Genomic DNA, 14,297 nt, shown 5'->3' on the forward strand with positions numbered 1-14,297 from the left:
TTTTGGTAACCACAAAAATCTCTATTATGCCGTCTCATCGGGTACAAATTCTTAGGTATATAGTTGTGTAAATACTTATTCTTTGTATTTCTCTCATAATGTGACTTAGTGATGGTGTTTTGTTTGTGCACTATCATTTGTGTTCCTCTCCTCATGAGACAAGTCACATAATAAACAAGATAGAGAGATTCGAAAAGTAATTGTATATTTGTAAATCGCTTTTTTTTCTCAACCATATTAATCACCATAGTATATGGTATTATGTTATATACAAATAACACGTTTAATAATATAAGAGTGGTATATTCATAACACTTTTGAATTTTCATGAGGCGAGTTAAAATTTAAAATAAAGATCATGTATTGTAGAATTTCACATGATATTTGTATCATATTTACTGACATCTTTTCTAATACAGACATATTGCACATTCTATAATTGAACTTGTACAAGCATAAAAGCATCTAAATTTACTTTGATACTCATAGTTTTCGACTAAATGCATCTATCTTTAACTTTAAGATTTTGTATTCGATGAAAGTAGGTCTTTCACTAAAAATGAAGTCAATGGTGTAATATTTTGTGCAACTTTTGTTGTTAGGCAAAGCAACATGCACTCAAAATGAAGTTAAAAACACAAAACATTAAAGTAATCGATGCATCCACCACACACAAAAAAAAAAAAAGTGACAATTTAGACATCGAATTTTCCAAAAACACATAGCAGGTGCTGATGAGGTGCATTTTTTGCCTGTCTCCATTGAATGAGGAGAAATTAGGGGACGAAAGAGATGATTTTTAAGAAGCCTTGTAATAAAGTGGGCCCCAAGCATATGGAAATCATGATCTTGTCTCTTTCTTTGACTTTCTGCCTTTGCCTTTGACTTTCTGCCTTCCCTTGCATCTTCTCCCTTTTCTTTCCAGTTTCTCACCCCATTTCGCTCAACTTTCAAAGACGTAATGAACCCAGCGAACCCCGTTCTTGCTGTTTCTTTTAACATCCAAATGTCCTGTGTTCTACATTTCCATTCATCTATTTCTTTAGGGAATAATTAGTATTACATATTTTAATTAACTTCATATGTTATATTATACTTTTTCTTTAATAATATTTTCAAATACTAATTAAAGTAATTAAAAATTAAATGCAGAGCTGGGTATGGCCGCGCAGCCATATTTTTAAATTATTCTATTTAATAGGTATCGCCGAACGGCTATACTTTTAAAATATTCTAATTAAATATTAAAGCCGCGCGGCTATACTGTTAAAATATTCTATTTAAAGGGTATAGCCGGTCGGCTATACTCTCTAAATATTGTATTCAACAGGTATAGCCGTGCGGCTATACGGTTAAAATATTCTACTAGCCGAGTGGCTGTACTGTTAAAACATTCTCTTTATAGCGTATAGCCGTCCGGCTATACCGTAAAAATATTCTATTTAGAGAGTCTAGCAGCTCGGCTAGACTTTTAAAAAACTATCGCTAAACTGTTGAAATATTCTATTTATAGAGTACAGCCGAACGGCCGTACTGTTAGAATATTCTATTCAGAACGTACAGCCGAACGGCTATACGTTTGACTTTTGAAATATTGTATTCATAGAGTATAGCCGTGCGGCTATTATTGTCAAAATATTCTATTTATAGAGTATAGCCGCACGGCCGTACGGTTAGACTATTCAATTTAGATAGTATAGCCCAACGGCTATACGTTCAGAATTTTCTATTCAGAGTGTATAGCCGCACGGCTATACGTTGGCTTTTAAAATATTGTATTCATGGAGTAGAGCCGTTCGGCTATAATGTCAAAATATTCTATTTATAGGATATAGCCGAACGGCGATACTGCTGGCATGCGTTTAAAATATTCCATTTAAAGGGTATAGCCGCTCGGCTATACATTTAACCCAATACTTACCCCACCCCCGCGAGATCCATTCGCCCCGCCCTTTTTCGGAACCCCAACCCAGCCATGGCTCCCCTGTGAGATCCATTCAACCAATGTAACAAATATAAAATGAACATCGAGATGAAGGAAAGTGGTTCTAAAAATGATAATGGTTTTTTCAATTGGGTTTGTGTTGATGCAGCGTTTGTCTTCTGAGCCTTCAATGGCTATCCAATGTTAGTCTTCTTCAACGCAATTTTTCCTTTTCATTCTATGGTGAACCCAAGAGAGAGTCAAGATCCAAATAATTACACACACTTGCTATCTTTATTTATTAGTTTGTTTTTACCCTTATGAAAATTCAGATATATCATCTACGTTAAAGGAGGAGTCTGATGAGACTCTGATAGTGACAAAAAAGATGCCAAATGTTACCATATCCGGTGATGGGTCACAGAAGAGCATCATCACCGGGAATAAGAACTTTGCAGACGGGGTTAGGACATCATTCCAAACTGCATCTCTTTGGTATATATATAAGGCCTAACTCACCATTTTAAACCATATGATATGCTCCACTTCCATACTTACTGTAAGAAGTTAATGCCATTGTCAATGGCACTTATTCCCTTTTTTTTTCATTTGTTTCTGTTTCAGCGGCCTTAGGAGAAGGTTTTGTGTCAAAGTCCATGGGATTCAGAAACACGGCAGGTCCTGAGAAGCATCAGGCAGTGGCGGCAAGAGTCCAAGCAGACCGTGTTATTTTTCTTAACTGCCGATTTGAAGGGTACCAAGACACCTTGTATGCACAAACCCATCGGCAGTTCTATAAGAGCTGTGTCATTTCAGGCACCGTTGATTTCATCTTTGGTGACGCTGCTGCTATCTTCCAGAACTGCTTGATCTACGTCAGGAAACCTATGGAAAACCAACAAAACATTGTTACTGCCCAGGGACGGGCTGACAAACAGGAAACCACAGGAATAGTTCTGCAGGATTGCAAAATCATGCCTGACAAAGATCTTGAGCCAGTAAAGTCTCAGTTTAAGACCTACCTCGGGAGGCCATGGAAGGAATTCTCAAGAACCATAGTGATGGACTCAACAATTGAGGATCTGATTCACTCAGATGGATAGACACCATGACAAGCCAGAGGCTATGAAGTATACTGTAGGGACTTTCTTGAAAGGGAATGCTTGGCTCAGGGCCAAGGGGGTTCCTGTTCGCTTCGGCCTATCTGAAAACTAAGGAGTTCATCTGTCGAACCGAGACGACTGAGTATCTGATCAACAAGAGTGGAACATCTGTGTCTGGATTGAAATGGTGATGTTGTCAATTTATTGTTTCAAACTGATCAACAAGGCAGGGAAATTGGCATCCTGTTGTATTTTGCAACACACTAATATATATTAGCCCTAACGAAAAGAAGGAAAAAAATGAATTACGTATGAGAACATTTGTTCATCATGTAAACAATTCATTGAATGCTAGGTTACCATGTTTTCAAAATTTTGCTTTAATTGGAAAACTTCTTCCAGAAAGAGGATAGACATTTGTCCCGGTGGTGAGGGTGGAATTATAAATTGTACATGTGACGGAAAGGATGTCTTGTTTGTGGTGCTGCAAAGTGGGCAAAAATTTCTTTCACTTCTCTTCTTTTGTACATGGTTTACAGTTTAACAGAAAAAACTCAAAGACAGAAGATCACCTTGAATCTATAATACAAAAGGGGGTTTAAAAGTTGAGCAATATCAAGAGGAAAAAGAAGAAGACCACGTCCTGCAAAATGTGGGGTTTAGCTATATCAACACTTCACACTCCTTCAGTCAGTGTTCCAAAAATAAGGTTGTGTTTTAGTGTATGGGCGCATAAGAGAACCTCGTTAAAATAGCAGCCCACAAGTGAACCATAGCGTTTCACTAACCCTGTTTTCACCTTTTTATGGACGAACCCTATCTTCAGTTATCTATCCGTTGTGTCCTATATAGCTCTCATCTATCCGCCTCCATCACCTCCCATATCTCTCTATCTCCATCGTCTCTGCTCTTTCTCTGCCTCCATCATCTCCTCTTGCACGCTTTTGAAATAAGATGAGCCCAGCAGCAGCTACAAAGAAACGAAGAAAAATCCAAAGATACCTCTGAACTGATGAGTAGAGAAGAAGCCGTCGCTGCCACTGGTTGGGTCGAGAAGAGTAGAGAAGCAGCCACCAGACCTGCCCAGGCGCCGCCTAACTCCCCGGCGCCTACCGTAACGATTAGGGTGAAATCGCGGTGCTATCCTCCCGCCTACCGCATAGGATCCGCCTAGGCGCCCGCCTACAGCCTAGGAACCGCCTAGGCGGCCGCCTACCGCCTAGTAGCCGCCTACCCCCTAGGCCGATTTTTCGAACACTGCCTTCAGTTGGGTTCTTTATTTTTCTACTAAAACAACAAGATGATGATTTTGAATTGCAAAAGATATGAAGTTTGAAAGAGAATTACAATAGAAAATGCTTCTCAGAACTAGTTTTCTAAATTTATCAACGGAATGATTATATTTTTTTATTTTTTTTAAAAATGTCAACGACTCAACCACACAAAAAGTACGTGTGAAAAACTCTGAAACAAGTGCAGTAGAAGGGTTGGCTTTAATCTATTCAAAAGCTAAAAGGAAGAGATTAATTTCTTCGAAATAATATGAAATGGGTAATTACTTACAGGAGGCTTAGAGTTCAGCTGTTCAAGCACGATGATACCACTCACGAGCTCGGCCAAGTCCATCGGAAGTCATCTATCTGCAGCGTCAGCAACTTCTCTCCCGCCATTTACTCTGCCACACAGCTTTAGTGACTGAGAGAGTTATGACTTGTCGTTTGTACATTCAGAAGGAGGGAGGGAGTTCCAGCAAACGACATGGACTTTACAAACAGATCGTCGTCGTTGGTTTATTCCTCTCAGGTTGGGTCAAGACTACCCGACCCGACCCAGAAGAGTCAATATGGGCTTCTCTTTTTAATTTTATAATAAATAGTATAGCCGCCGGCTATACTGTTTAATTATATGCAGTTTTTATTTTTAACTTTCTAAAAAGTGGGCCCAACCAATATCCAACCCATTAAGCCGAATAACTGTGGAACCAAATAAAGCCCAACCCAAATCTAAATTCTCCTGGAAACTAGAATCCTCTTCCTCCTCTTCTCACCCAGCAGCCGCCAAAACCAGTGAGACACTCATCATATCAGACACTGCAAGGGAAACCTCGTCGTACGCAGTCGACAATCGCAATGACGAGAATCGAAACCTACGAGGACTTCGTCAAAGTTCACGGTCTGCTTCTGGCAGCCTCGGGATTGCCTCAGTCACTGCACCGCCAGCTGTTCCAGAAGCTTCTTTCGGAGAGCTTCGATGGCGGGTCCCACTTCCAAATCGAGCCCACCGAGGACGGCCGTCAGCGGCGTCTTGTTTTGACCTCCGACTCCATGCCCGAACACTCCGACGTCTTCCTTATCGATCACGCCTGGACTTTCCGCCTCTCCGACGCTTACAAGCAGGTTCTTTACTTCTCTAGCCGTCCTGATTTTCTAGTGCTCTGTTTGGTTTCCGATAAAAATTCGAAAAGAATGAAGCTTTAATATTTTGGGGTTTGTTTGGTTATGTAGTTGATGGAAGTTCCTGGGTTGGCTGAGAGGATGGCGGCGATAATGTGTGTGGATGCTGATTTGAATTCTGATTCAGAAGGGGACCGTTTGAGTGAGGGCAATGCAAAACGGAGCGTTTTGGAGGTACTGGAAAATGAGATTACTGAAGCCAACGGGAACGTAAGGTGGTTGGAGCTTGAGGACCTTGACATCGATGATGAAACGCTGTCGTGCTTAGACTTGTCTACTAAGTGCCCAGTATGTCATTTCTAAAGCTCTATAAACCCAATCAGAAGTGTTCGAAAAATCGGCATAGGCGCTGCCGCGCTAGGCGGCCTGGGCGGGTCGGGTCCTTTTTTTTTTCTTTTCCCCTGACTTTAAAGAAGACCTACCTCAAGCTGCCTCTCTCCCCTCTCTCTCTCTTCCTCAAGCAGTTCAAAATAAATTTATAATTTATAATACAAAATAATTATCAATCCATTTATTAAAGAAAAAAAAAAAAGAAGGTCTAGGTGCGCCTACCGCCCAGCGATTTTTTGAACATCTTGCAGTATTTTTTTTTCCCCTAAAGTCTAGTATGTTTATACTTTCAGGGTTTGTTTGCATTATCCTTGTGTGGAAATAAGCTTGAGAATGTGGAAGTAGTTGTTCAGGAAGTTACCAAGTTCAAAAATCTAAGAGCTCTATGGCTGAACAATAACCCAGTTGTACAAAATGGGTAAGCATGCTTATTAATATTCAGAAAGGTGTTAATGTCTACTTTAACTGAGCCACTTCTTTACTGAGAGATTTTGTTTTGTTTTGTTTTGTCAACTCAGTGGTGATGAATTGGCAGATAAAGTTCTTCGAGAATTGTCGAATCTTGAAATATATAACTCAAAGTTTACCTCCAACTATGGTGAGTGGGCATTGGGGTTTTGTGGAGGAGTGTATGGTAAGGAAAATCCAGGGAGCGTTGACCAGCCTAAAAACACATTGAAGCAAGTCACTGATCTTGATCTGTCAAATAGATGTATTCACAATTTGTTCAATAAGGTTCAAGCATTTTCTATATATCTCTCTCACTTTTTTCATAAACCATTTTACTATTTCTGCTGACGAAGTCTGATATTTTATTTTACATAAAATGGTAAAGGATGATGGTGTATTTTTAGAGTCAAAGAACATACTTTGATGATTGGTAAACTAGCAGCATTCACTGATATGGTTACTTTTTCTTTTTCTTTGTTAGGCATTTACACCTCTTCAGCTTCCATGTCTTTCATACTTGAATCTTCGGGGAAATCCATTGGAAGAGACCGCAGTGGGTGACTTGTTGCAGTTACTCAGGAATTTTCCTTCTTTACAGTCCCTGGAGGTAATATCTTCAGGAATACTTTTCTCTAGCATAAAGGTTCCTTTGTTGAACAAACCACTTTGACTATAATTAAAATGTAAACTTATTTTATAGGTGGATATTCCTGGCCCTCTTGGAGAAAGTGCTGTTCAAATTCTTGAATCTCTTCCTAGTCTTTCAGTATTAAATGGTGTCAATGCATCAAAAATATTTGAAACTGAAAAGGATGTGGTTGACTCAGTGCTTCAGCCACGTCTTCCTGAGTGGACTGCAGATGAGCCACTTACTGATCGTGTTATAAATGCAATGTGGCTATATTTAATGACATATCGACTTGCAGATGAGGAGAAGATCGACGAGACCTCTGTACTGTATGTTTCTCAATCTCAAAGAAAACAGATTTCTCGATGATTCATGCATTGAAAGTGTCCATGAACATAAGCGGTAGATTATTAAAGTATTTTCAAATAGAAAAGCATAGTTGTAGTGGAGCATTGCATATCGTTGTACTGTGGTTCTGCTTGATTGGTGTTTTGTTGTATCTCTTGAATAATTGAGATCACTATCGTCACAGAATAAATAAATTGCACATCCATGAACAAACAGCCAATTATTTACTTTGAACTGATGATCCTCTGCTTTGTTGTTCTTTGTAGATACGTGATGGATGAGCTGGGTTCAGCTTTGCAGCATAGTGATGAGCCAAATTTCAGAGTGGCACCTTTTCTCTTCATGCCAGAGGGGACACTAGCATCAGCTGTGAGGTTGTCATTTTATTTTGTTTTATTTTTCCATTTGCTTTTCTGCTTTTCTTACGAATTTTCCTCGTCATCTTAGATGAACTTAGTATCCAATTTATAATTGTACTGTAGAAATTTCATTCTTGTTGTTTGTATGGCAAAATTGGCAATTTGAAAGGTAGATGCAGAAACCTGGGTTCTTTGGAGTAATGGATTTACTTGCCTATGTTCCTTTTGGTCCTTTACATAGGTCCATGGAGATGTTGTATGCATAATTTGTACTGATACATCTTTGCCTTTGGTGTAATTTGTATGAGAAACTACCACGGTAATTAAAATAATTTATTGGTTGTATTATTTTCAGCTTCTCGATATTATGGCCAATCCAGAATGTTCAAAAAGGTTATGAGTGCACTCGTGATTATCTTTTTGGTATTGGAGAGGACAAGCAACGTTCTGCCAGACTCACAGCTTGGTTCAATACACCAGAGAATTATTTTATTAGAGTATGGTTACCTAATAAAACATTAGGATTTGGTTTGAGCTATAATTTATTTTCAAATTGTTGCTTGTCGAAAATTTTGATATTAATTGACATTAATTTCTGCAGGAGTATGAAAAGCACCGGCGGAGCTTGAAATCAAAGAATTTAACCTCTCTGACGTTGGATTCATGTCCAACAAGAAGCCTGCATCGTAGTGAAACCTCGGCTTTACGTGTGTACACTGATATACCTCAAGTAGAAGAACTGTTGACACGTCCTGAGTTTGTAATCAGTAAGTATTGTAATTCAGTTTTGCATGACTTTCTAGGCTTAACTTCTTATGTACTTGTTCAGGAACTCTCCTTTTAGAATATTTTGAGTGTGTGTATTTTATGTTGCCATGCTCTGATAGATCTCTCTCTCTCTCTCTCTCTCTCTCTCTCTCTCTCTCTCGGTTTTGGGTGGTGCTTTCAGCCACTGATCCGAAGGATGCAGAAATCATATGGACGTGTACACAGGTGGATGAGGATATGAAGAAGGCTACAGGAATAACAGACAATCAGTACATAAACCAGTTTCCTTTTGAGGCGTGTATTGTGATGAAACATCATTTGGCAGAGACTATTCAGAAGGTTAAGAAACCAGATTCACATTGGATGTAAATGCTAGTGTTAATTCTCTTCTACATGATCCTTCTTTGTCTATTGTCCGTCAGTTTAAAATATCTTAAGTTCTCTCCCTTCAAGACAATCGTCTGCTTATTATAATTGTTTACCAAAAGTGAAATAACAGAATCTCTTTACCCCCTATTAACAGGCGCATGGATCTCCCGAATGGCTGCAGCCTACATATAATCTTGAAACACATCTGTCTCAACTTATTGGTGACTATTGTGTACGTAAAAGAGATGGACTTAACAATCTATGGATCTTAAAACCTTGGAACATGGCACGAACTATAGATACAACTGTCACTGGTAATATATCTGCTATCATACGGCTCATGGAGACTGGACCAAAGATATGTCAGAAGTATATTGAGCACCCAGCTTTGTTCCAAGGGAAAAAATTTGATATCCGCTACATAGTTTTAGTCCGGAGTATGAACCCTTTGGAAATATTTCTTTCAGACACTTTCTGGGTATGCACGTTGTCTATGTTGAGTAGATTCTTTCTGATTTCCAATCATGAATGGATACTTTTACCTTCTGTGGAGTTGATGGGAAGAACATCCCTTCAGATCTTTATTGTTTGAATTATTATCTGTAAGAATTATCTTTTCAACTAGTTATTTTCATCTCCATTTCAGGTTAGATTGGCAAACAACCAATATTCTTTAGACCAGCACAGTTTGTTTGAGTATGAGACTCACTTTACTGTTATGGTATGTTCTGCACAGCATGCCGTAGCATAAGGATTATACTTCAGTTTTTGAATTATTCAACAGGACTTTATATGATGTTAATTCATTTCATAACCACTTCACTGTGGCTTTCAGAACTACCGAGGGACATTGAATCACAAGAACACATCTGAATTTGTGAGGGAATTTGAACAGGAGCACCAAGGTATAAGGGGCATGTCCAGTTCGTATTCGTTTGCTTGCTTCACCCTCAAGAGAAAAGGTTTATAGGCTTTTAGCATGCTAAGCATACTTGACTAACTTCTTTCGTTGATTCTGTGTTTGTTGCAGTTAACTGGTTGGATATTCATTTGAGAGTTAAGAAAATGATCCGATCAGTCTTTGAGGCAGCTGCACAAGTACATCCAGAGATGCATAGTACAACATCAAGGGCCATGTATGGGGTGGATGTCATGCTTGATAGTACTTTCCAGCCAAAGTTACTGGAGGTATGTGCATTTTAAGCAACATCATCTTTTTCTGATTCTTCACTTTAGTATCAAAGAGGGTACTTATTGAAGTCCGAAGTTCTGCAAAATTAGGGATTGCTGAACTCACTTTCGTGCTAGTCTCAAACAGTGATGTGCAAATAATGCAATTTTGACCGCTTTGTAGGTGACCTACTGTCCTGACTGTGGAAGAGCATGCAAATACGATATGGAGGCTATAGTTGGAGACAAGGAAGTAGTTAGAGGCCGTGACTTTTACAATTATGTCTTTGGTTGTCTCTTTTTGAACGAACAACTCATGTTAGCCCATTGTAATTGAGCTATAGAGGACCAAATAGAATTGTAAGGATTGCGTATCGGCAGTTTTGGGCCATCAAATCCACAAATTGTTCCCTTATGTCTTGTACAATGGAAAAGTTGTAATCTAATCCTTCCGCATAACATGCTGGATTTTGAAAAAGAGTTAGGGCTTTGTTTTGATAGATTTATTCACAATTGTTATGTACAAGTGTAATGCTTCGTGTCCGTTTTCCCTCCCAAATTCTCTCCCCCAAACTAAAGTAAATGAAAGGGAGAGAATTACAAATATGCACGTCTAGAAAAAGTGATGAAGCACCAAGCTACTTGCTTGGTTCAGATGAGGATTGTGATTGACTTCTGAGCGTTGGAATCTTCTTTTGTAATTCAAGATTGGACATCCGCTCAGTCTCCAATGCTCGTTCAAGCTTTAATATCACAAATCGCCATATTCGTTAGCAAAAAATTTCATGGCAAGAAAATGATAAGCCAACTACATTGACGAAGTGTAGCTATTCACAAATAACTTAAGGAGGGACGATAATACCTTTGCTGCTCGAGTACTCCATTCTCCTAAAATGGCTCTCAGTCTTTCATTCTCCTCTACGTACTGTTCAAATATTAGTTAAAATGGGTAGGAAACCGAAGAATTGAGAAACACTATGCAATACAAGAATCTAACTGCATAAACATGAGGTTTGATTCACAGGATTTTTAGGGTTTCGGGCAGATATTAACCAAATATTTAATTTTGAACATTAAGAGTTAATACAGTAGGATACCTGATTGTTGGTCGTCCGAACTTTCTGGATTTCAGAATCCCTCTCAGCTATCAACGACCGAGCAAGCCTTAACTCAGACTGCAATTGATTCATCTGCAATGTAAATATATCTCTGAGTTAACTATTAACGTTGATTATGTGATGGACAACAACATATGAAACATTCAAATTCATTCTGATGATATCAGCTAACTGCATCAAACTAACAACCTTTGATTTTTCATAAAGTATCAAGAGCAAAACCCACTTGGTATTCAAACCAGGTATTACCTCAGCAGAAACTGTCCGTAGTTCCTGATCACGAGCTGCCAATAGATGGGCAAGGTCAACCTGCAAAAACAGACACTGGTAAGCATTGCTCTGATCATTTTTCATATAACAAATAGCATGAAACAAGATCACTGCTTAAATTACTATGGCAGGCATGCAAGCAAGCATGCAATCCTAAAATATGCATGTCCATGTTAGAAATCACTTCAAGAGCTTTTCCTATTCAACAGAGTACTTCAATAATAGAAATTAATTACCTGAGGTGTGCTTCCATCATTAGTCCGTTCATAGTTACTTAAGCACTCTTGCAATCGAAGGATCTATACAAGTTTAGAATAAGAATAAAAAATACAATAATAAAAAGTCGACCAGAAAAAACTTAATATGCAACATGGAACACCAAATTTCCCATGCCACACTTCAGTGACTAAAAGCATTAGTCGAAAACTTGAAGGAACTGCATGTTAGAAGATTCAGTGCACTAATACAACCACCAATCTCAATAATACATCATGAGATACCTCTTCACTCAAAAAATGAAGGTTTTCACGCTGATATTGCAACAAAGCCATCTGCTGATCAGAGAGTCGACCAGCATCATGATACCTGTCACAAGTTATTGCATCAGTTTTAATTGAAGTATTAATGCATATGCCTCTTTGCATGTGCACAAGCAAAAGAAACTTCTTCCCTTAGGATGCATGAAATATAGCAGTTTCCAGTTCATCCAAGTATCTTTGGTTATGCACTGTTAGAAATTCTTGTGATGTATCTCTCTTCCATTCTTATAAAGGTTGGAAGCAAGATTATAGGATATCACTGGAAAAAAGAAAAAGAAAAAAAAAGATGATTACCTCAAACCTTCCAAAGAACTTGAGGGTTGAAGAGGAGAATATAATGACTTTAAGACATCAGGCTGGGAATTTAATGAGTTGTACTGGTGAACATAACCTGGAAACACCGGAATTAAAATGAGATGTGACTACAATCAATTACAAGAGCTCATGTTCTGTATATAGGTGTGCTTGTTGCAGCTCTAGTTTGTGCAAGATATGATACAAATACAGGATTAAGTACAATGTTTGAGTGCAAGGATAACTTTTTCACATAACCAGCATGAAATAATTGTATACCAAATGCCCTGTGAATCTAATTCATTGAAATTCCATCCGGTAAAATGGAAGAATTTTAAATCTCTTGGGCATAAAATTAGGGAATAAAGAGGCTTTTCAAATCACCTAAATAAGGTCTGATTAAAAAACAATCCCTTATTTGATCCAAAAAAAAATTCCCTTATAAGACAGGATCCCATATTAAGCCTCCACCCTCCAGCATGACAACCAAGAAAGCTCCCCAAGTAAGCTAGCAAGTAACCCAATAAATACTTCAAACTTCGTAATTAAAATGCACCTCCCAAATGCACACAAACTCACCAATATAGATACTCATAAAAGATCCGGCACATATTGCTTCAATTACCATAACAGTCCTGCAAAATTTAAGGGTAATCAATATTCAGTCATGGGCCAATTCATAAAAATAGTTTTCATATCAAATTTATCCAACCAAAGTCCACACGACATCTTGATTTCCTGGGCCAGAATTTGAAATCATTAATGTTGTTGAAATCATGGATTTGAAAAGGGGTAAAGAAACTGGAAAGGTGATAACAGATACATATTCTAATTAAGAAATGATTATGGTCAGCATCATAGGTTGGTGTTGATACCTCAAAATTGCGGGCAGAGTAAGGAAACTGATGTGGGGTCTCCAGACCATGACAAGTAACATTGCAGCAGTTCCTAACATTCAAGCAACATATCAGAAACCAAATTCAAATAATAATGATAATAAAAATATTTTCAGGGAGAAAATAACAGCAGAAAAATAATAGGTAGACATATTTCAAGACGGAGGGGGAAAAAACAGACCAAAGAAACAACTCAAACACAAACCGGCATACCATATGAAGTAGCTGCAAAAGGTAGGCGAACAATATGCTTCAACTTCTGGCTGAAACTATAATACCCCTGTGAAACAATGTGCATCTCGTGGTTAACAAACCAAGTAAGTTGTAGCTTATGTAACAGCAAAATTTAGCACCCCAACACAAAAAATACTACCGGACAAGTAATACTGAAACAGGAGTGCAGTTTAGAAGCTGGATCCATTTAATAAGTTTATCAGAGTCACTCCCACTCGGAATATCCAATTCTGAAACTCGGGGGAAGATTAATCCCCCATAAACTAACTTTTGGTGTTGATGACACTTTTGCACCAACATAAACTTTCAGTTCAAAGGGTGTAGCTACCCGGAAGTTGTATTTGTGTATAATGTGGGTTCCATCCTAGGAAATAGAAAACTAATTAAACAAAAAGGTTACCTGTAAGCGTATTTTCTGAACTTGGTATACCAGATACTGCTGAAAGATGCCTGAAAACGTTAAACACAAGCTCTAGTGCATCAAAGATTCAATTTTGATGTGTAAAGAGTAAAATTCGCTATAATTGAACAATTCCCAGATCAAAAATTACAAAAAACCTGTGACTATCAGAAGAAGGACGTTGCAACTACAAAGCAATTGTGGGATTAAATCGCGTATGGGATGAAAAATCCATGGAGCTGCGACAGCCAGAGAAGCATAGCCTACGAGTATAATCAAGTAAAAAACACTTCCGAAAAGGCTTCTCGACTTCCGGTGACCGAACAATGGAGCCTCATGCATTATATCCAGAAACCTTAAAGTGAAGCAATGGAAGCAAAAACAGTGATTTTTGAATCAGGTAGCAGAAAGTGAACACATTCACGCATTGTGTGGCAATCACAACGAAGATTGAGGAAGACTTACAGTGCGTTGTCCTCGGGAGACGTCGAGGGCAACGAAGCGTGCCTCTCTCTCTCTGTTGACATTTCTGATCACAGATTTCTCAATTTCTATGTGAATTACGATCTCTCTTTCAAGTTCGATCCTTTATAAAGAAGGAAGTTCAGTCTCTCAGACTCTCCCAGAGCTTGCTCGTTAATACT

The 14,297-nt window shown here is 38.4% G+C and overlaps 2 protein-coding genes and 1 pseudogene across 2 annotated transcripts; 2 read left to right on the forward strand and 1 right to left on the reverse strand.

Moving 5' to 3' along the window:
* The first annotated feature begins 2,060 nt into the window (after positions 1–2,060).
* On the forward strand, positions 2,061–3,277 carry LOC148914554 (putative pectinesterase/pectinesterase inhibitor 45 pseudogene; annotated as a pseudogene).
* A 1,769-nt stretch (positions 3,278–5,046) lies between these two features.
* Positions 5,047–10,408, forward strand: LOC103340588 (tubulin-tyrosine ligase). Its single transcript, XM_008244018.2, is given in 16 exon segments — positions 5,047–5,423; positions 5,532–5,768; positions 6,104–6,228; positions 6,329–6,545; positions 6,742–6,867; positions 6,961–7,217; positions 7,503–7,610; positions 7,951–8,092; positions 8,197–8,362; positions 8,545–8,702; positions 8,887–9,210; positions 9,379–9,453; positions 9,568–9,637; positions 9,763–9,920; positions 10,087–10,210; positions 10,213–10,408. Coding segments are annotated over 16 exon segments (2,577 nt in total). The 5' UTR covers positions 5,047–5,156; the 3' UTR covers positions 10,236–10,408.
* LOC103340587 (FRIGIDA interacting protein 1) lies at positions 10,371–14,278 on the reverse strand. Its single transcript, XM_008244017.2, has 13 exons — positions 14,119–14,278; positions 13,812–14,008; positions 13,654–13,703; positions 13,233–13,299; positions 12,999–13,071; positions 12,703–12,758; positions 12,124–12,220; positions 11,791–11,875; positions 11,527–11,589; positions 11,270–11,329; positions 11,000–11,092; positions 10,765–10,827; positions 10,371–10,645 (listed from the first exon to the last, which is right to left on the reverse strand). The coding sequence occupies exons 1-13, from the start codon at positions 14,178–14,180 to the stop codon at positions 10,541–10,543; spliced, it is 1,071 nt and encodes a 356-aa protein (XP_008242239.1). The 5' UTR covers positions 14,181–14,278; the 3' UTR covers positions 10,371–10,540.
* Positions 14,279–14,297: the final 19 nt, after the last annotated feature.

The sequence above is a fragment of the Prunus mume genome, linkage group LG8, assembly GCF_029339155.1.
Source record: "Prunus mume cultivar Tortuosa linkage group LG8, ASM2933915v1, whole genome shotgun sequence".
NCBI lineage: Eukaryota > Viridiplantae > Streptophyta > Magnoliopsida > Rosales > Rosaceae > Prunus > Prunus mume.

Excerpts from the sequence above, each read along its gene's own strand:
- LOC103340587 (XM_008244017.2), bottom strand. The coding sequence starts at position 14,180 with ATGTCAACAGAGAGAGAGAGGCACGCTTCGTTGCCCTCGACGTCTCCC. Across the intron at positions 14,009-14,118 it reads TCTCCCGAGGACAACGCACT|GTTTCTGGATATAATGCATG; the intron begins GTAAGTCTTCCT and ends CTTCACTTTAAG. Across the intron at positions 12,221-12,702 it reads TTTTATGAGTATCTATATTG|GTTATGTTCACCAGTACAAC; the intron begins GTGAGTTTGTGT and ends CGGTGTTTCCAG.